This window comes from Lacerta agilis, chromosome 13 (assembly GCF_009819535.1).
Source record: "Lacerta agilis isolate rLacAgi1 chromosome 13, rLacAgi1.pri, whole genome shotgun sequence".
Classification (NCBI taxonomy): Eukaryota; Metazoa; Chordata; class Lepidosauria; order Squamata; family Lacertidae; genus Lacerta; species Lacerta agilis.
In genome coordinates this window covers 43,408,458-43,428,909 of record NC_046324.1, presented here as the reverse complement: position 1 = coordinate 43,428,909, position 20,452 = coordinate 43,408,458, and the positions used below count along the sequence as shown (strand labels likewise).

Genomic DNA, 20,452 nt, shown 5'->3' with positions numbered 1-20,452 from the left:
AGGTTCTGGGTTTCTGTTGCACTTACTTTTGAGGGAGGTGTCCTTTTTTCTCTCCTGCAAGTCATTTTTCGGGACAACTTGGAACTCAACACCCCAAAGTTAAGGGGGGGAGACACACGGTCTTGAGTCTACAGAGCCTTTCCTGTTCAAGTTTTTTCTTTTTTCTTTAATTTTTCTTTATGAATTTATAAAAGTACAAAATACAGAACTGAAGAATTAGTGAAAGAAAAGGAAGGAAAAAAAGAGGAAAGAAATATATACATTACATCAGTCCTTTTTTTCTTTAAAAATGTTTAGGGGTGCTCTCATTTTGACTCAAGAAAATCACCATTTTATAGTTCAAATCGAGGGAAATAAATACAGTAAATGGGCAAAAGCACAAGGATTCACAAAAATGTTTAGGGGTATGTATACCCCTGCGGCCCCCCCAGGAAAAAAGTACTGCATTGCATCAACCCATAATTCTATTGCATTGACTTCCCGTCTATCTTTCCATGGCTTCCTAAAGTTTTCCATTCCTGCTGCATAGTCTATTTTTTTCTAACTATTTAAACATTCGAATTATTCTCATTATAAACTATAACTGCTGAATTTACTCCAAACCGATTAAAGTTCTTACATTATTACAATGGTTTTCTACGTAGTCTACAAATGGCTTCCATTCCTCTTTAAACCCTTTCTCTTCTTGCTTTATACCCGGTAATTTTGCTGGTTAATCTTGCTAATTCTACGTATTCCATTAATTTCATCTGCCACTCCTCCTTTGTTCATACAGGATTCTCGCTGCTGTCGTGGGCATACATAAACAAATTTGTTTGTCTACTTGGTACCTCGGATCTCATTATTCCTAACAGGAAGGCTTCTTGCCTCTCTCCTGTTTACGTTTTTGGGGACAGAGTGCCCATCCCACAAGCTTACAACTTAAAAGACATTACACGAGGAAAAAAGGACGTGAGGGTAGAGGAAAAAAGCAAACTCAGATGCCGATCTGTCTTATGGGGCCAGAGCAAAGCTAAGCAGCTACCAACTTCTGGATGGGAAGGCTCATTTAGAAATCTAAATAAGCAAACGGGAAGATCAGAGCTTTTGCATAAACGAACCGGTTGAAAGAAAGAGAGCACTGTTATAAAAATTCTTTAACTGGGTCCGTCTCCAGAAGGGAGTCCATAACCCCGAGAAGAGCGCTATAATTTAAGAGCCCCTTCCCAACAACGCAGCACAAAGACAATACTGAGTCTCCCAAAGCAAGGCCTTGTTTATTAGAAACTGTTGCAGCAGGGTGTTTTGCAAGCAAAAGACCTAGAACAATGGAGCGCAAGCTCCTATATAGACTTTTGAAATTGCCCTCCTCCTTCTCAAGACCGCCCCTCCATACATCATACATACATCAGAATTACATCACAAATTGGGATGGTCAGAGGAGGTAACCTGAGAATTCTCACACCTGTGCCATCCCTCCTTGAACCCCTCCCAGACACACACTTCAGCCAAACAAGTGCTCATGGTTTCCTGTCCTAGGCAGGCAGGGCTAATGCAGGGCTGATGACTGCCCTTTGTTCTAGCCCGGCCAAATCCATGGGAAATGGCCCATCAGAATGCCAGAGATTATCACTCAGGCAGAGGGCTGCTCACCTCCTTCCTCCTTGCAGAGAAACAGTTTGTCAGTTTGGGAGTGAAAAATGGTGTGAGGCCTGTTCTTCCTGTGTTTGCTTGTTGAATTAATAATACATTATATTATAAATAAATAAATAAATAAATAAATGACCTTAAATTCTTACAACAGCACTCCCAGCAAAAGTTTGGAGTCGCCTAGCTTTGCTGTGGTCCCAACCCTCAAGACATTATATTGAACTGTAAGAATTGGTGCCTGAGTTTGCTTTTCTCCTCTACCCTCCCCGTAATTTTCCTCGTGTGACATGTCTTTTCAATTATAAGCCTGTGGGGTAGGGAATAAGTTTAAACAAACTAGGAGGACGGGGGGGGGGGAGAAGTGAGATTAGACCTTCAAGAGTAAGGACGGGGGAGAAATCCTGTACCTAATTCACACTTTGCAAAACTATATGGAAACACGACTATCCTGTGAAATGGGCCCTTCTCCAAATTTTGCTAGGCAGTTCTGAAACCTAATGTATGTAGAATGTAGGTATTACGGCAAAGTGTGCATCCAAGTACATATATTAGTGAAAATAACAGACAAAAATGCGGAGTTTAGGGAAATTGCCTAAAAAAAAAACATATACTGCCTGGAAAACTACATACAAAAAAACTGCATAGTGGCGGAGGGGAATTGTGAGGACTTTGTAATAGAAAGGTGGTGAAACGAACTTAAAGTTGGAAGAATGAGACACGGAAATGGATGGATTCAGCCATCCGTGTTCCAGAGAGAGCAAGCCACCTGCCACACCAGAATGTGCAAACTTGGAAACTGCACCAGATTCTCTGGCTGAGGCCAAACCACCTTTTTCTGTGTTGGGGGGGGGGGAATAACCCACACCCTTAGGCAGTTCTAAAATGAAAACCATCGCCCAAAATATAGCCATCTACGTGGGATATATTTTATGACCATCTGGTTGCTGCAATGAAGTTTTTTTTGAAAACAAGACCTCCATTGCTTCCCACAATCTTGCAAAATGAAGGGATGTGACTTTAATCGCTACGCTCGGGGCACAGCTGGAAGGGTGGGGCACATGTCTCCAGCTGCTTCCACTTCTCCCAGCCCCAAATCCAGACTAAAATGTAGGCTAGCAGGTCAGCTTCCTGTTGCTGTTGATTCGAAGGCATGGAGATGGCAAGCTGGTGTTTTGATCCGCCCAAAAAGAAGGCCCTCCTACACAACTCCTATGGCCAGGAGTCGAGAGGAGGGCGACCTTTTCATAGACTTGGAAGCTCTCCCTTGGCCTTAGAACTTTGTGGCAGCGGTTGGCTGGCTCCCAGAGGGCATAACTAGGGTTGGGGAATACATTGGGTTCAGTTTGCATTTAAAGACGCACCTGTCTAGTTTGCACTTTATGGGAACTGAAACGTGGCAGAAGTCACACTCCTCTGAACGTTGGCAATGCAGGAATGAATGTGTTGTCTCTTCAGTTGCCTTGCCTTGCTTTAACTGTATGTGCATCTACACATGCAAGTTGCCCTGAGAGCCGCTGTGGCCGTAGGGCATTGTGCAAATGCTCTAAAAACAAAGCCATCATCCTCTCTTCTGCGGCCGACAGGTGCTGCTTCAAGCATGACTGCTGCTACGGGGAAGCCGAGAAGGAGGGCTGCTCCCCCAAGTTGCAGAAGTACACCTGGGAGTGCAAAGACAACTCGGCCAAGTGTGGTGAGTGGATATTCCCTTCGCGGGGAGGAGCTGTGCTGTCACGGCGGCAGCTGCATCCAGCAACCTCCCCTCCTGCCCTCTCTTAAAAGGTAAAGGGACCCCTGACCGTTAGGTCCCGTCGCGGACGACTCTGGGGTTGCGGCGCTCATCTCGCTTTACTGGCCGAGGGAGCCGGCGTACAGCTTCCAGGTCATGTGGCCAGCATGACTAAGCCGCTTCTGGCGAACCAGAGCAGTGCACGGAAACGCTGTTACCATCCCGCCGGAGTGGTACCTATTTATCTACTTGCACCTTGACGTGCTTTCGAACTGCTAGGTTGGCAGGAGAAGGGACCGAGCAACGGGAGCTCACCCCGTAACAGGGATTCGAACCGCCGACCTTCCGATCGGCAAGCCCTATCCTCTGTGGTTTAACCCACAGCGCCACCCGTGTCCCGCCCTCTCCTAGGGATGCACTTTTAAGAGTTTTGCGTTTTCCATTTCTTCTCAGAACCAAGGGCAAAGATTGCCCACTTGTAACTGCCCAATAAGCTACTCTAAGCAGGCATGGCTTCAGGGTTGGGTAGAGTTGGCAGGGCACCCATGCTGTACCTGTATTGCTGGAGCCAACCCTGGCCTCCTTCGGCTTCTCCAACAGCTGGTCCCACTGGCACCGACATTGGCAGCATTGCAGCCACCAATTGCCCCCTTCATTCAGCCTTGTGGGCATACCTGCTAGTAGCATCAGCAGCCCTCTTTGGCTAGGAGCTGAATGCAATGCTCGGCATCCCGACACCAGGCCCTGCACTGCAGGGAAAACAACACGGCCCTGATCCGGCTTGGGTTCTTTAGCTGTGATTCCTGCATTGCATGGAGTTGGACTAGATGTCCCCTTGTGGCCCCTTCCGACGCTACAGTTCTGTGATTCTAAGGCCCAGGAGATATTCTAGCTGCAAGCAAGGAATTTCACGAGAGGTGTCCATGTCAGATTAAGCAGGTGTGGGGAACCTTTGGCCCTCCAGATGCTGCTGAACTACAACTTGGACGCTGGGGATGTCGTGGGATAGTTCAGTAAATAGGCAGATCTTGTGTGCGACCGCTGTGAAAAATGGCACATTCCATGCTAGGGTTCATTAGGAAAGGAATTTATCACCATGCTGTTATACAAATCTAGGGGGCAGCAGCGTTTGGAGTGCAGTTCTGGTCGCCTCGCCTCAAAAAGGATATGGAAAAGGTTCAGGAAAGGGCAACTGAAATGTTCCAGTGGGATGGAGAGGCTCCCCTGTGAGGAAAGATGGCAGCTTAGAGGAAAGGCAAGTTAAGAGGCGACATGGTAGAAATTTTTAGGATTACGCATGGCATGGAGAAAGTGGATAGAAACTTTTCTCCCTCTTTCGTAACACTGGAACTTGTGGACATCTACCAAAGCTGAATGTTGGAAGATTCAGGATAGATAAAAAGAAAGGACTTCTTCACTCACTGCATGATTAAACGGTGGAAATCGTTCCCACAGGAGGCAGTGATGCCCACCAACTTGTTGTTGTTGTTCAGTTGTTCAGTCGTGTCCGACTCTTTGTGACCCCATGGACCAGAGCACGCCAGGCACGCCTATCTTTCACTGCCTTGCCCACCAACTAAGATGACTCAAAAAGAGGATTAGCCAAATTCATGGAGCTGAGGGCTGTTGATGGATGCTAGATGGGAATTGGGACTCTAGGGCAGTAGGTTAAGGGAGGGCTGCTTGCAGTGGGACTTACTTCTGAGCAACCACACATAGGATGTGCTTCATCTCATTAGTATTTCTGTCATTCCTAAAGACACTGGCCCTCCCAAGACCCTGGGCATCCAGTTTTATTCAAAATATTTAGTATCTAAGTAAGTATTCAAGAATTATGGTGCTGGAGGAGACTCTTGAGAGTCCCATGGACTGCAAAAAGATCAAACTTATCCACCCTTAAAGAAATCAGCCCTGAGTGCTCACTGGAAGGGCAGATCCTGATGTTGAGGCTCCAGTACTTTGGCCACCTCATGAGAAGAGAAGACTCCCTGGAAAAGACCCTGATGTTGGGAAAGATGGAGGGCACAAGGAGAAGGGGACGACAGAGGATGAGATGGTTGGACAGTGTTCTCGAAGTGACTGGCATGAGTTTGGCCAAACTGCGGGAGGCAGTGGAGGATAGGGGTGCCTGGCGTGCTCTGGTCCATGGGGTCACGAAGAGTCAGACACAACTGAACGACTGAACAACAACAACAACAACAACAACAAAAGTATTTCATTCCCTCTCGTTCTACTAAAGGCCAGAAAAACCTGCGCATTTTGGTAACCATTTCGCAATGCCCCGAACGACGGGCTTGATTTCTGGTCTCCCTTTTTCTTTTCACAGATGATATAGAAGACAAGTGCCAAAAAATGGCTTGCGAATGCGACCGTGAAGCAGCCAAGTGTCTGGCGAGAGTCCCCTACAATTCCAAGTATTTGTTCTGGCCAGATACTTTATGTGGGTCGTTCAACCCACAATGTGAAGATGATTAAGAAAGGGCGTCACTTGGGCCAGACTTCATGGACATGGGACATTCCCTTCCTTAGAGTCACTTCTCAAAAACAAATCAAAGCGGCTCTAGACTTCACCCAGCTTTGGATGGGTGTTGTCTAGACAAACACACTAACTTCCAAATAATTTCAGCCATTCCTTCGAACAGGAAACGTTTCCCCAAACAGAAAGGGGGATAACAAGCTCCAGCCCAGCTCACTGGCCCAAGTGACACAAGGCCACCTACCTAACCTTGGTACATCTCATTTCAATTCAGTATGTGATATTCTCCTCTTCGTTACAAGTCTTGAAGTGTCGTCCAGAAAGGACTCAGCCCCCAGAGTGACCATTTCCTTATTTTATATACCCCAGGCAAAAGTTTGCTTGACCATGAAACCTCAGACCAGCCTACCTCACAGGGCTGTTGTGAAGGGAAGAAGGGGGGAGAGGGAGAAGAAGAACAGTGTTTGGTAAAAATGTAATACTAATAATAAATATTAGAAAAAAAATCTTCGGCTTTAATTCTTAAAAATGTTCATATGCAAATCTGAAGGTCATATCATTACAAACGCAGAGTCAAGTTTAATTTATAGGGGCACATCATTTAAAATAAAGCTAATCTTGGTTTTGGCATACATTTAGCAAGTGGCAACAGGAGGCGTTCACCTACGTACAGGAAAAAAGCCCACCATCTCACAATCAATTGGTTATTTACGTGCATAACATCTTTCCCCTGCTTTTTTCCTAAAAAGAAAGTGGTAGCAGTTGGCAAGTAGATCTAATAAATCAATACAGCGACAGAAATTACTTCAAATTCACAAACACGACCAGAGCTGTGTGTATAAGGAAAAGGGGGCCGAGTCAGCATCTGAGCCATATACAGCTGCTTAATGTGTAAATGCAGGACTCGTTTTGCACGAAAAAGGAGCCTGACTGCTTCGATTTCTCATCAGGCGTCTTGTGCTGCATGGCCGGATACAGAGAGTGGCACACAAAAGTTGGCGCTTCGATTAGTCGAAAAGCAAACGTTCTGAATGTAGGGAAATTAATTGTTCCTTCTCCTTGAGGAAAAGCAGAAAAGCACCTCCCTTGACTTGTTGCCGCCGTCACAGCTTTGAAAAGGAAGACTTTGTTGCAAAAGTAGGTGTGCCATTAAACAAAAATCACAAGTTTTGTCACTGTGGGAAGAAAATTAAATTGCCTTTTTTGGCCAGCTCCCTGCCACCGGATGCTTCAGGACTGCACAGCACAGTGTCGATCCCAGAACACACCATCAAAGCACTTGAGTTTCCAAGCGACGGATTTCTTTCACCACAAGATCAATGTTTATAATTGGGTTAAAGTACAAAGCCCAGTAGAACAGGCAGTTGCAAACAAACTGAGGAATAACTGGCCAGAAAATAGCCATGAGGAGTCCCTGGGTGGACACTTTCCAGAAATGGCCCCACATCCGGTGAGGAATTGTCCTAGATGGGGGAGGGAAAAGAGCAGATTAGAGCCCTAGGTCTCATTTCCGAGGAACCTTTGGAACTTTTGCAGATGCTGCACTAAAAACATCCTTGTGCAATACACAACAGGTCAGGGAAAGCAAATGTGTTCAATCATTTACAGGAAAAGACCAACGCAATAGTTTTAAGGAGAGTTTTAAAAGTAACTAAGAGAAAGGAGGGAGGGGAATACCAAAAAGGGGTGGGGGTGGGCCTCCAACATGTACAGGGAATTTGTGGTTTGCGATACTCCTTTTCGTTTCAAATGAAGATTGCTTATCTGGAGCACTGTAAGTCACATGCTTTTCACTGGAAAGCAACTTGCTCATAAACGAGAGGTCAAGTTTACCTTGGGGACTTTTTGATAACCGAAAATAAAAGATCCCTGGCACACCATTGCACGACTAGCTTTTCCTCCACTGAGTAGGAAGAAGCTGAGTCACAGCTGGGAGATGGAAAAGGAGGAACCTCTCTATTCAGTGCAAGTTCTCTCTTTGATTTCCGCAAAAAGACGGTGAGAAAAAGAGAGAGAGAAACATTAAAGGGATTTTACAAGTACAGTCATACCTCGGGTTACGGCCGCTTCAGGTTGCGCGATTTCGGGTTGCGCACCGCGCCGAACCCGGGAGTAACGGAACAGGTTACTTCCGGGTTTCGGCACATGTGCAGAAGTGCTACATTGTGCTCTGCGCATGAGCACTGAATTGCATCACGCGCGTGCGCAGACACAATGGTGCAGGTTGCGAACGCTGCAGGTTGCGAACGCGCCTCCCGCACGGATCGCATTCGCAACCCAAGCGTCCACTGTTCAAAAACGGGATTGCTAATTCTGGAAGGTAGGAGGGTCCGAGAGGGACTTACTTCAGCTCCCTTCTTGACCACAGCCTCCAGAAGGAGAAGAGCTCCAGTACAGAGAGCAGCATGGCGTTGACGATGATGAAGCGGGACGTCCAGTAATGCACCTCTAACCAGTCCCAAGCAAACTCAGCTATTAGCTGGTAGGGCAGGAAAGAGTATTTCACGAAGAATTCTCGCCACTGCTTCCAAGCAGGCTCCTTCAGGTCCTGAAAGAGACGGAAAGCGTCCAGGAAAAAGCAGGCTGGCCCCACACCAAATTACCTCTGGTTCAAATGTTGCCATCGGAGCCTAGTTCTTGCCACTGGCATGCCCAACATTTATTGACAGCTTTTCTTTTGAAAGCAAATAAAAAATATTTTTTGCCCAGAAGTGGCTTAGGATCTGTGTGTGTGTTCACTTTTAGCCCAAAGCAAGGCCATTTCAGATGGACAGCAGGCTAGAAAAAACACGACTGTCAACACTGGGGATATTGGCACAGCTCTTAAACGTGACGGTGCGGGTAATCTTGGCAGGAAGCATTTTCTCATCTCCAGGACCGGTGCTAGGCATTCTTGCGCCCTAGGCGAGACCACCTTCTGGCGCCCCCCGCCCCCCACCAAAGCCTGCTTTAGCGGGAGGTGAGGGGGGTGGAGAGGCAAGCAGCAGTTTCTCCGCTGTAGTGGAGAGCTGCTGCTCACCCATCCCACCGCCCACCCCCGCCAAAGCCTGCTTTAGCGGGAGCCGGGGGGTGGTGTAGGGGGCAAGCAGCACCTCTCCACTACAGCAGAGAAGCTGCTGCTAGCCCCCCCCGCCCAAGCCTGGCCAGCGCCCCCTCCATTTTGGCGCCCTAGGCAATTGCCTAGTTCGCCTGAATGGACGTGCCGGCCCTGCTCATCTCAGCATTTAATGCTACAGTGGGGTTTAAGAGTCTGTACTAGGATTTCCCAGGAAGATTTCTGGCAGTGCAATCGCTGGAGCGAGCACATTTTGTCCGTACTGGATATATGCCACCTTTGGAAAACAGTTACTTTTTTTTGTTTGCTGAGGACAAGCGAGTATCTCTAAGCAAGCATAACATGAAGGAAAGGCAGCCTGTATCGCTGCAAATATCTTTAAAGGTAAAGGTAAAGGACCTGTGACAGTTAAGTCCTGTCGCAGACGACTCTGGGGTTGCAGCACTCATTTTGCTTTACAGGCTGAGGGAGCCGGCATTTGTCCGCAAAGAGTTTTTCCAGGTCATGTGGGCAGCATGACTAAGCCGCTTCTGGCGAAACCAGAGCAGCGCACAGAAACGCTGTTTACCTTCCCGCCAGAGCGGTACCTATTTATCTACTTGCACTTTGACGTGCTTTCGAACTGCTAGGTGGGCAGGAGCTGGGACAGAGCAACGGGAGCTCACCCCGTTGTGGGGATTCAAACCGCTGACCTTCACATCAGCAAGCCCAAGAGGCTCAGTGGTTTAGACCACAGAAGCATCCACGTCCCTCATATCTTTATGAGGTGGCAATTAATGTATTTGGCGTCTGCCAAACCTGCCGAGGAACACAGGAATTTGCTTCACGCTAAAGCCCTGCCTGCACCATACATTCAAAGCAGTATCTATGCCACTTTAAACAGTCTTGGCTTCCCCCAAAGAATTCTGGGAAGTCTAGTCTGTTAAGGGGGCTGAGAGTTGTAAGAGACACCTGCTCCGTTCATAGAGCTATGGTTCTAAAGAGTGATTTAGCAATCAATCCCGATGTGTAGGGATATCCCACGTTTTCTAACAGTGATAAACAGTATTTTTAGTTATTTTTTTCTCTATACAGTTGTACCATGGAAGCTGAACGGAATCCATTCCGGAAGTCCGTTCGGCTTCCAAAATGTTCGGAAACCAAAGCACGCTGCAGGAGCTTCCTGCAGCCAATCGGTAGCCACAGAAGCCACACTGGCTTCCGAAAATCATTCAAAAACCGGAACACTCATTTCCGGGTTTCGATCGTCCAGGAGCCGATTTGTTCGGGAGCCAAGGCGTATGAGAGGTACGACTGTAATTATGTTTTGTAAGAATCATGAGTATTCTATTTTGCATTTTTCTTTTTTATTATTTTTGATATATTTCTCTTTATTATCTTTTTATAAACGTGTTTGGATGCTAGAGCTCAATGTGTTAAAAACCTTCAAAAAATTGTTAAATAAAATGAAGTACAAAAGCCCTTGGCCTGCTGCCCCCATGACGTTTGCCCCTTTTTCGCTCCTGGGGCCATTTCTCACAGAGCTTTTAGTGAGGGGACACTGATCTGCAACCTCAAAACATTCTGTACTGCTGACCCCACAAAACCCCTTTCCATTTTTTGGGTGTTTGGGATGGGGGCCCGTTCCCAAGGTGGACGTCTCCTGCTCTTACTTACTAGCAGCTTTGCGAGAATATCCTCCAGCTCCTCGTCCTGCACAGGACATATGGTGTGGAGGAAGGGGAGGAAGACGTCCGTGTAATCAAAGAGGTACAGGTAGAGCATGGTGAGCCGAGGGGAGCTCTTCAAGGCATACAACAGGAACAGCGACTTCCCGGGATTCACCGCCTGGAATGCCAGGAAACAGAGAGAAATGTGGGAGAGTCAGCCGTTAGCAGGAACACGTGAATGCACGAGGAAGAGCAAACGGAAGCAAGGGAGAGTGCAAGGGGGCTTCTGTGAAACGCAGCTTTGTCTCACCCACCTCTTCACCCTCCAGGCGTTTAACACAAGATCAGAGTCATATTTAGTAAGGTTCACATGAACCCTGCCTAACCTTGGGAGAGTCTCTATCTTCTTCTGTTCTGACGCTTCAGAGACCAGAGGCGTCGCTATAGATAGCAGAGTGAGAGATCGCTGCCCCCACCCAACACCCCGGGGCAATCCTGCTCCCTCACTGCTCAGCCCTAATTCTAGATCAACAATAAACTAGTTAAAAAGAACAGGTCCCAATACCAACCCTCCGTTTTCCACATCCCACCACTGAGAAAACTGTCCATTTATTAATACAGTCGTACCTTGGAAGTCGAACGGAATCTGTTCCGGAAGTCCATTCGACTTACAGAACGTTCGGAAACCAAAGTGTGCGGCTTCCGATTGGCTGCAGGAAACTCCTGCAGCCATTCGGAAGCCACGGAAGCACCGTTGGACGTTCGGGTTCCAAAGAACGTTTGCAAACCGGAACAATCACTTCCGGGTTTGCGGCATTCGGGAGCCAAAATGTCTTGAGAACCAAGGCATTCGGGATCCAAGGTACGACAGTACTCTGATTCTATTCCTAAGTAAGTCCTCATCCATAAGAGGATCTCTGTGGTTGTAGCATGACTACTCAGCTTAGTCAAGGATAAATTTTCGGGGATAAATTTTCAAAACCACTTTTGAAAATCTAAGAGCCCATTGTCAATTGGTTCATCTCTGCTGACACGCTTGGGGAGGGAAAAAACCCTCTAGATGTTGAGACAGGACCTACCCCTAGCAAAAACCATGCTGATTCTACTTCAGCAAGGCTTGTTCCTCCTGCTTGGCAATTCTACCTGTTCAGTGGTTTCCCCACTACTGACGTTAAGCTAACAGGTCTTTCATTCCCCAGATCCCTATTTTATAAATTAGTTCCCCATTATTAATCAGCAGTGAAGTGAGAGCTGGACCATAAAGAAGGCTGATCGCCGAAGAATTGATGCTTTTGAATTATGGTGCTGGAGGAGACTCTTGAGAGTCCCATGGACTGCAAGAAGATCAAACCTATCCATTCTTAAAGAAATCAGCCCCGAGTGCTCACTAGAAGGACAGATCCTGAAGCTGAGGCTCCAGTACTTTGGCCACCTCATGAGAAGAGAAGACTCCCTAGAAAAGACCCTGATGTTGGGAAAGATGGAGGGCACAAGGAGAAGGGGACGACAGAGGACGAGATGGTTGGACAGTGTTCTCGAAGCAACTAGCATGAGTTTGGCCAAACTGCGAGAGGCAGTGAAGGATAGGCATGCCTGGCGTGCTCTGGTCCATGGGGTCACGAAGAGTCGGACACGACTGAACGACTGAACAACAATGAACAACAGGAGGGGATTTGCTCTGTGGATTTCTTCCTTCAGACCAGCCCTGCATTAAGCAGCCTCAAGTGTAAGATACCATTAGAGTAGGCAGTGCGGAGGGAACTTGCCAGCATTAAAATTGCACAATGGGGTGCACACTGTGGCATTTGCTCTCAGATGCAGGAAATTCCATGGAAATTGGGGAGACCCTCTGCTCCTAAGACACTTTTATTTCATTTATGTATTTATTACATTTCTATGGCACCTTTCTCTTCCAAGGAGCTCAAGTTGGTGTTCATGGTTCTCCTCCTCCCCATTTCATCCTCACAACAACCCTGTGAGGCAGGTTAGGCTAAGAGATGTCGACTGGCCCAAGGTCACCCAATGAGCTTCATGGCTGAGTGGGGCTTTGAACCCTGGTCTCCCAGGTCCTAGTCCAACACTCAAACCATTACACGGCACTTGGGTGACACAGGCTGAAGACAGGATGGGGACCAGACTCAGGGCAGGGCTGGGCCACAGCAGGGACGCCAAGGATCAAAACACCACAGGGACAGAAGAGTGATTTGGCGCAGGGGCTAAAGGTCTACGGCCACTGGAGGCGGGACTTCCTGTAACATCCTCTCACCTTGTACTCCCAAAGGTTCTGCGGTGGTTTGACCCCCAGCATCTTCACGCGTTCCAGTTCCGTCATAATGGCCTTCCTGTGGCTACTGTTCTCTACATTGTAAGGAGACTTTGAGAAGTCCTCGTCCGTGAGCGTTAACAGGAGCCTGCAAGACCAGGAGTTACCATTACACGAAGGAAACGCCCTCTGCCCTGCTCCAAATCGCGCTGAACTATCAAGCCGAATATCACCATCAGGACAAGACGGGTCTGTGGGTATTTGCACTGAGAGCAAAGCGCATCTGCCTACTCTAGAATTTAGACATGATCCTAGCAAGAGGACTGACAGGGAACTATTGCTAACAGCCACGCTACAGATTAAAAACTTACTTTGAACACAACAAGACTTTTTTTTTGTTTTTGTTTTGCCCCTGTGTTCACATCACCTGAGGAACACAAAATCTCCGATAAGCAAGGCACCAGTTACAACGAAGTTTCTTTCTCAATAATCTCAGAGCATCACCAAAGGGATCTTCCTCACCTCCCATTAACGCGCTCAAGTAAAAACCTCTCCTTGTAGAGGGAAGTCCAGGGTCCCAGCTGCCCCAGCCAGTGTACCACCTCCCCAGCGGTCCATTTCGCAACGGGTTTGTGGACGAGGAGGTCATCTTCCGACTCCCGGCTGCTCCAGTGATAGCCGAGCAAAACTACCTGGAAAGCAACGAAGAGGGTCCATGAAGGGTTATGCACAGGGGTGACTGGGGCATGTTTCAGGTGTTTAATACAAGAGCAAAGCACCCAGCGGGGCCCAGAGGATAGTGCTAGACTTGATTGATTTTAATTATATGCTGCTTTTCCACAACGAGATGTGCCCAAAACAGCTTGCAGCAAACATTCAAAAGCATCAAAATAGAGAACACTGGAAATACAAAATATTCTAAATACGGAACACGCAAGTGAATTCAAAATTACAAAAATCAACAATTTTGCAAGCACAGAATAATTTCAATATTACAAAAAAACAACCCACCCAATGTAGGCTTAAATACAGTCGTACCTTGGTTCTCGAACACTTTGGTACTCCTGTGTTTTGGCTCCCGAATGCTGCAAACCCGGTTTTCCGGTTTGCAAACCTTTTTTCGGAAGCTGAAACTCCGACGCGGCTTTCACTTGACTGCAGGGAGCTCCTGCAGCCAATCGGAAGCTGCGCCTTGGTTTTCGGAGTCAAACGGATTCCTGTAATGGATTAAGTTCGAGAACCAAGGTACAACTGTACATAAATGCAAAGCAAAAATGAACATTCACCAACAGTAAAGTTTACGGTGCTGGCGTTCCAAGGAGCCTGGCTTAAATACAGCTTGGAGGAGGAGAGGACATACAGCTGGAAAGCCTGATAGCCAAGGACTCATGGAGTGACTCTGGGACAGGAACACCTTCCCATGACAGCACACCCCATGGGGCTGCTGAGATGATGGTGGAACTCTGCACGGTGGAAGCGCTAGGGAATACATTATGGGAGCCCTGCAGCTGAAGCGAGCACTAAGCTTCATGCACCATGTCAAACATTTCTCTTCCCTCTGGGTACCTTTCCACTTTCTAGTCTCCAGCATGTTCTTTGGGGACATCAGCCTGTAGGAGGGGGAAAGAGGTGGCCCTGGTGGCCGCAGCCAAACACCAGGCATCCCAGCTACTGCAGAGAAGGAAGGGCCAAAGCTCAGTGCGTAGGGCATCTGCATTGTATCTAGAAGGTCCCAGGTTCAATTCCCGGGGTCTCCAAATAGAGCTGGGAATGTCCCCCGTCTGAAACCCTAGCGATTCATGGCTAATCAGTGTAGACAAGACTGAGCTCCGTGGATCAATGGTCTGACTCAATATAAGGCAACTTCCAAAGGCAGACAAAAACAAAATCTGGCAGCCGCGAACCTCCATAGTCTTCCCTTCACCTTTCCTGCTCAAGGGAACTAAGATGGAGGGCAATAGACTGTCATTTGAAATTTCTCTGAAGAGGCCCATTAAGTCAGGAGGCCTGTTAGGTTTTCTGCAAGTATTCAATCAGCTCTTCAAAAACCCACCCTCAGCAAAGCCCTTTGTTTCCCACCAGCGCAGGGCTTTTTAAAGGGGGAGACTTACGGCCACACAAGTTAGCGCTGTCAGCACGCCAGAGAAAAACCCCCCTCCTCGAGGATTAATTCGCCCCGCCGTTGGAGCTGCAGAGGTCTGATCGCTCCCGTACTTCTGAAAGGCGTCGAGGCTGAGGGACGCGTCGCTGTTCTGCTGGATGTCGTCCTTCCGCTGCTTGATAGCATCTGGAAACAGTTTTTCGATCGCATCCCTAGAAAAAGAGAGCGTTACTTTGCAAGACTTCTCCCTGCAGTTTGCGGCCAGTCCGTATGGGGCCTTCTCCTTTGCACTGAGGAGGGGGCAAGTGGCTAGAGTGCTGGACAGGGGAGACCTGGGTCCAGCTCATCGGTCGTGAGGTTTGCTAGCTGTCCTCGGGCCAACCATACTGTCTTCTCAGCCTGGCTTAGTTACAGGACTGATAAATGAGCTACCATGAGCTCCGTGGAGGATGAGTTGGGTACAAACAGGTGATAACGCTATGTCATTCTGCTGGCTAAACCCTTTAAACCGGGGTGTGTGTGTGTGTGTGTGTCTTTTACAACCACATTACAGTCGTACCTCGGGTTACGTACTTTTCGGGTTACAAACTCCGGTAACCCGGAAGGGCAACCCGGAGCGCACACAATGCGTAGATGCGCAGAAGCGTTCTGCGCAGTTTGCACATGCACAAACCGCTACTTCCGGGTTTTTCGCGCGCTTGTTCGGGTTGCGTACTTTTTGGGTTACAAACTGTAACCCGGAACCAATTACATAGGCAACCCGGGGTACCACTGTATCTCATAGACAGGCTTCCCAGTGTGCCAGTGGTGGGTGGAGCTAGAAGCAGAAGGGGGAGGTGCAACTGATGTGAGTCTCACCTGCAGATGGGAGGCTGCATTCCAGCTATACAAGACACACACACACACACACACACACCAACCTCCATCCAGGGAAGCAAGAGGAACCATCACTTTTCAAGGACACATTCTAGCAACACAACAATGTGTCAAAGAGGGCACAGGGTGTGATGTGGGGAGAGGCCCGGAGGAGCACATCTGGCCATTAGTGTTTTGAACTGAAACAGTCGTGGAGACCACCAAGCAAACTCTACAGTGGTCTTTCGACCCCAGGGAAGACTCATGCCGAGACTGACAGCGGAGGGCATTTAGAGGATCTAAGAAGTCAGCCTTTCCCAAAGCATTAAGCAAAAAGTAGAGAAGAGGGGGAAATGAGTTCAGGATTTTTTAAAATATATATATTTTTACAAGTTGTGTGTCTTCGTTTCTGAATCTGATCCTTTTACATGGTTTTGTATGTATTGTGGTATTTATGCGCTGTGGCTTCTTGTTTTTACTAATTATAACAAAATAAAAAATAAAAAAAATTCCTTCCAGTAGCACCTTAGAGACCAACTAAGTATGTTCTTGGTATGAGCTTTCGTGTGCATGCACACTTCTTCAGATACTTAGTTGGTCTCTAAGGTGATACTGGAAGGATTTATTTTTTTGTTTGTTTGTTTTGACTATGGCAGACCAACACGGCTACCTACCTTTAACTTACTAATTATAGTTTAGCAAATATTTATTGTATTTGTTAGGAGTGAATTTCTATCCAATGATTGTTTGCTGACATTTAATTTCATCGTGTACTACGATATTCTAATAGATTACTGAGTATTACTTTAAGCTGTTTATTTTAAAGTCATGTTTTTATTATGGCTTTTTTGCATTGGATCAGATTGTTATAAGATGTATGATCTTTGTTGTTTCTTCAGCTTGCAGACCGCCTTGCGTATAGTAATATATACATTAAAAGTGAAATGGAAAATGAAATTAAAAGTATGACAATCATAGGACCAACAGCTGTTACTAAGCAAAGAGGGCAAACTAACATATCTCAACCATTGTATGAAGACCACGTATCACAGTCCTCGACTGCTAGAATCACCTGAGAAGAATGTTGACTTTGGGGAACCCTTCCCATTTCCCCCTGCATTCTGGACACTCGTTCTTCTTGGAAGACGTCCACCATAATGCCAAGCAATGCCTGCAGAAGCTGTGCCCACAGTTCAAGGTGGTAGGATTGACGAGAATATCATAACAGCAATGGCAAGAGAATTCGCTGACTGATATCCGCCGGCTGACCCCGGGAGAAGCAGATGTCTGAACTTCCAGCCTCTCCGACGGCCACTTCAAACCCTCCTCCATGTCCTCTTTGTACCTGCAGCAGCCAGCACAACACCTGCACGTCTCTAGATCTTGAAGCACGCCACAAACTATGGGAAGAAAGTGAGCCCGTTATGTTTCTTCGTGAACACAATCCAATGTGAAAAGAAAAATGCATTGTTAATGCAATGAGATAGGAGATGGTTATTTATTATTATTATTATTATTATTATTATTATTATTATTATTATTATTATTATCATCTGTGTATCGCCCTTCACCCGAAGATCAAAGGGTGGTTCACAGCATAAAAATACAAAACGAGAACAGAACACATAATAAAACAAAAAGAAACCAATAACCCCACTCCCACAAGCTCATTTAAAAAGCCATAGACTGTTAATCAGCCAAACACCGGGCTGAAGAGGAACGTTTTCACCTGGCACCTAAAGATGCATAGTAAAGGTGCCGGGGTGAGCCTCCCTGGGGAGAGTGTTCCCCAAAACGGGGAGCCACTACAGAAAAGGCCGGTCATCATGTTGCCACCCTCTGGGAGAGCCACACAAAAAAGGGCCTCAGATGATAATTGCACGGTCCAGGTCAGTTCATTAGGGGAGAGGCAGTTCTTGAGGTACTGTGGTACTGAGCTGTTTAAAGCATTATAGGTCAAAAACACTTTGAATTGGGCCCAGAAATGAATTGGCAGCCACTGCCAATTGGCAACCATCTTCAGAGGCCGTGCCACGTATAACACGTCGTGGTAATCTAACCTAGAGGTTAGCAGAGCACAGACAGCAGAAGTTAGGCTATCCCTGTCCAGACAGGGGAGCAGCTGGGCCACCAGCCAAAGCTGTTGGAAGGCACTCTGGACCACTGAGGCCACCTGAGCCTCAAGCAACAGCAAAGAATCCAGGAGTACTCCCAAGCTACACATACCTGCTCCTTCAGAGGGAGTGCAACCTCATCAACGGCAGGCAACCTCCCATCCATCTGGTCTAAGGAACCACCCACTAACAGTGCCTCAGCCTTCTCTGGATTGAGCTTCAATTTCCTAGCTCTCATCCAGTCCATCATTGAGGCATGACACTAATCCAGCACTTCTGCTGCCTCACCTGCAGACGTAAAGGAGATGCAGAGCAGTGTGTCATCAGCATATTGCTGACAACGTACTCCAAAGCTCTGGATGACCCCACTTAGTGGTTTCATGTAGATGTTAAGCAGCATAGGGGATACAATTGAACACTGAGGAACCCCACACTGAAGGCTCCACAGGGCCAAAGAGTACAGCTGTAATGGGAATAGACGATGTCTTCCAGGACTAGGTAACTCTGGAAAGGAATGTTGTTGTTACAACAACAGAGGAATTAAGAGTGGCCACTTGGTTCTAAAGGAAGAGATAAAACAGGTCGCTCACTTCAGCAAACAAAAAAACCCTCTTCAGCTGCTGTAAAGAATATTAATCAACAAACCGGCAAAAAGTGTCTCTCGCACACTTTGGAACATGCAAGGGAAATCAAATTAAAAAGTTAATACAACTGCATGCTGAGAAAAGTTGCTTATGTCTATATTCTCCTGCAGGAACAGACTCTAATATCCCCTTTAGAAAATGAAGTCAGAAGCCCCAGAATGTTTGTTGTGTTTACTACAAATCTGGTTTCTTCCTCCCATGGGCTTTATGTAGAACTGGGAAAGTATATTTTAATGCCATGCTTGTAACACATGGGGGCGTGGCAGAGAGCAAAGATGCTGCTTACATGTAGAAGGGTTACACAATCCACACAAACTGTTTGCCAATGGCTACCGCAAAACAAATGCAATTTACCTCTGGGTGCCACTTGCTGGGAGGGGGCAACAGCAGAGGGGGGGCTGTTGCCTTCAGGCTGTGGGTACTCGAAGGGCCGGTTTTTGGAAATGAAATGCACTACTACTGTACACAGGCCTACCTTATTATGAACTAGCAAGGAAGTATTTTTGCTCTTCTAGGCCACAGGTGGGGAACCTGTAGCAACATCCAGAACCTTCCCTTCCTCTGGATTAGATAGCTGAATTCAGTTAAGATAGCAAATGAAGCCTCCATGCACAAGGACAGTCAAAAGTACCAAATGCTGGGAACAAACAACAGTGGAAGGTTGCCGCCTTCCATGCCTCCTCCTGAACATCCCAGAAGAATCTGCCAACAAATCTTGGAGGCAGCTTGCTGGGTAAGGTAGGCACACTTTGGGCTGGGCTGGCAAATTTCGCAGTTTCCACACACATCCTGCCTCATGAAACCTGGGAACTGTAGTTTAAGGGAACTGTAGTTTTGCGAGGAGAAGTTTCTTGTTCGGGGGGTTGCCTTAAACTTATTGTGCGTATTCAGCCCTCCCTTTCCAAACTTGTCTGGCACCAACACTGCTGTCGTCCTGGCACCCTTCAAACCTATTTGTTTGCTTAGTTTAAATGCTTTTTAAATTTTGGTTTGCACCTTGCTTTGCTGATTTTAAAAACTGCCTCTTTTTAAAGAGCTTGGTTACCGTTTTAATTGTTTTAAAAGTTGCCACTTATTTTGTGCATGCGTGTTGTGCCTCAACGTGCCCTGCCCTCATATACGGTAAGTGCCCGTAGCTTGAGAGGAAACTCTCCACCTGCGCAGGAACATTTACATCTCTGTGTTGTCACCCTCTTCTTCTTCCTACTCCTCCTCCCTGCCTCTGAACTCTCACCCTGCCTGAAGGGGTCGCCCAGAGGGGGGGGGGAGCTGCAGGAAGAGAGGGGCACCCTACCTGAGGGTGGGCTGCTTGCTGGCAAATCTCTCACCACCACCACGCTTACTAATTATTATTATTACATTATTATTATTATTATTACATCTCCAACATTGTCCTCCTTAAAGTTAGAATCACAGAATTACAGAACTGGAAGGGAATCTCCATGTAGAATCGTAGAGTTCAGGCTGATTTGATTTCAACGGGTCTACTCCGAGTGCAACTTACTTCTACACAACCCATAAACGTTTTATATTATAATAATAATATCATCATCATCATTTCTGGGTTCTGCATGGAGGCCTTACTCACCGCAGGCCCGTCGAAATGAACCAACCTTAGTTCCTCCTGCCCATTACATTCAACGGGTCTACTCCCGAGTAAAACAACCTCTATTGATAACAACAACAACAGCAGAAGCAGCAGCCGCGACGCCTATTCGGCCTTTCCCTCCCCCGCCCCTTGACCCCTTTGGGGGGGAAGGGGATCCGGGCCCCTCGGACTCCCTCCTCCTCCTCCTCCTCCTCTTCCTCACCCAGCTTGACAGTGGCGGCATCTCCGTCTCCTCAGCTGAGCCCCGCCGGGATCCGCTTCTGGGCGCGCATGCGTGGTGACGCCCGACGCCCCTCTTTGGCTGACGTATCTCTTTACGCACGGGCGCCTC

The 20,452-nt window shown here is 47.3% G+C and overlaps 2 protein-coding genes across 2 annotated transcripts in view; one reads left to right on the top strand and one right to left on the bottom strand.

Moving 5' to 3' along the window:
* PLA2G10 (phospholipase A2 group X) overlaps positions 1-6,650 on the top strand; it is a 14,535-nt gene extending 7,885 nt beyond the window's left edge. Inside the window, exons 3-4 of the mRNA XM_033167026.1 lie at positions 3,213-3,319; positions 5,682-6,650. Coding sequence (XP_033022917.1) covers positions 3,213-3,319; positions 5,682-5,830 — 256 coding nt within the window. The 3' untranslated portion in view covers positions 5,831-6,650. The remainder of the gene's footprint in view (positions 1-3,212; positions 3,320-5,681) is intronic.
* Positions 6,326-20,452, bottom strand: BFAR (bifunctional apoptosis regulator). Its single transcript, XM_033167025.1, has 8 exons — positions 20,324-20,452; positions 16,827-17,154; positions 14,910-15,111; positions 13,321-13,490; positions 12,802-12,946; positions 10,543-10,713; positions 8,177-8,379; positions 6,326-7,294 (listed from the first exon to the last, which is right to left on the bottom strand). The coding sequence occupies exons 2-8, from the start codon at positions 17,084-17,086 to the stop codon at positions 7,102-7,104; spliced, it is 1,344 nt and encodes a 447-aa protein (XP_033022916.1). The 5' UTR covers positions 17,087-17,154; positions 20,324-20,452; the 3' UTR covers positions 6,326-7,101.

Excerpts from the sequence above, each read along its gene's own strand:
- BFAR (XM_033167025.1), bottom strand. The coding sequence starts at position 17,086 with ATGGAGGAGGGTTTGAAGTGGCCGTCGGAGAGGCTGGAAGTTCAGACA. Across the intron at positions 10,714-12,801 it reads AGAACCTTTGGGAGTACAAG|GCGGTGAATCCCGGGAAGTC; the intron begins GTGAGAGGATGT and ends CTGGCATTCCAG. Across the intron at positions 7,295-8,176 it reads TGGTCAAGAAGGGAGCTGAA|GACAATTCCTCACCGGATGT; the intron begins GTAAGTCCCTCT and ends TCCCCCATCTAG.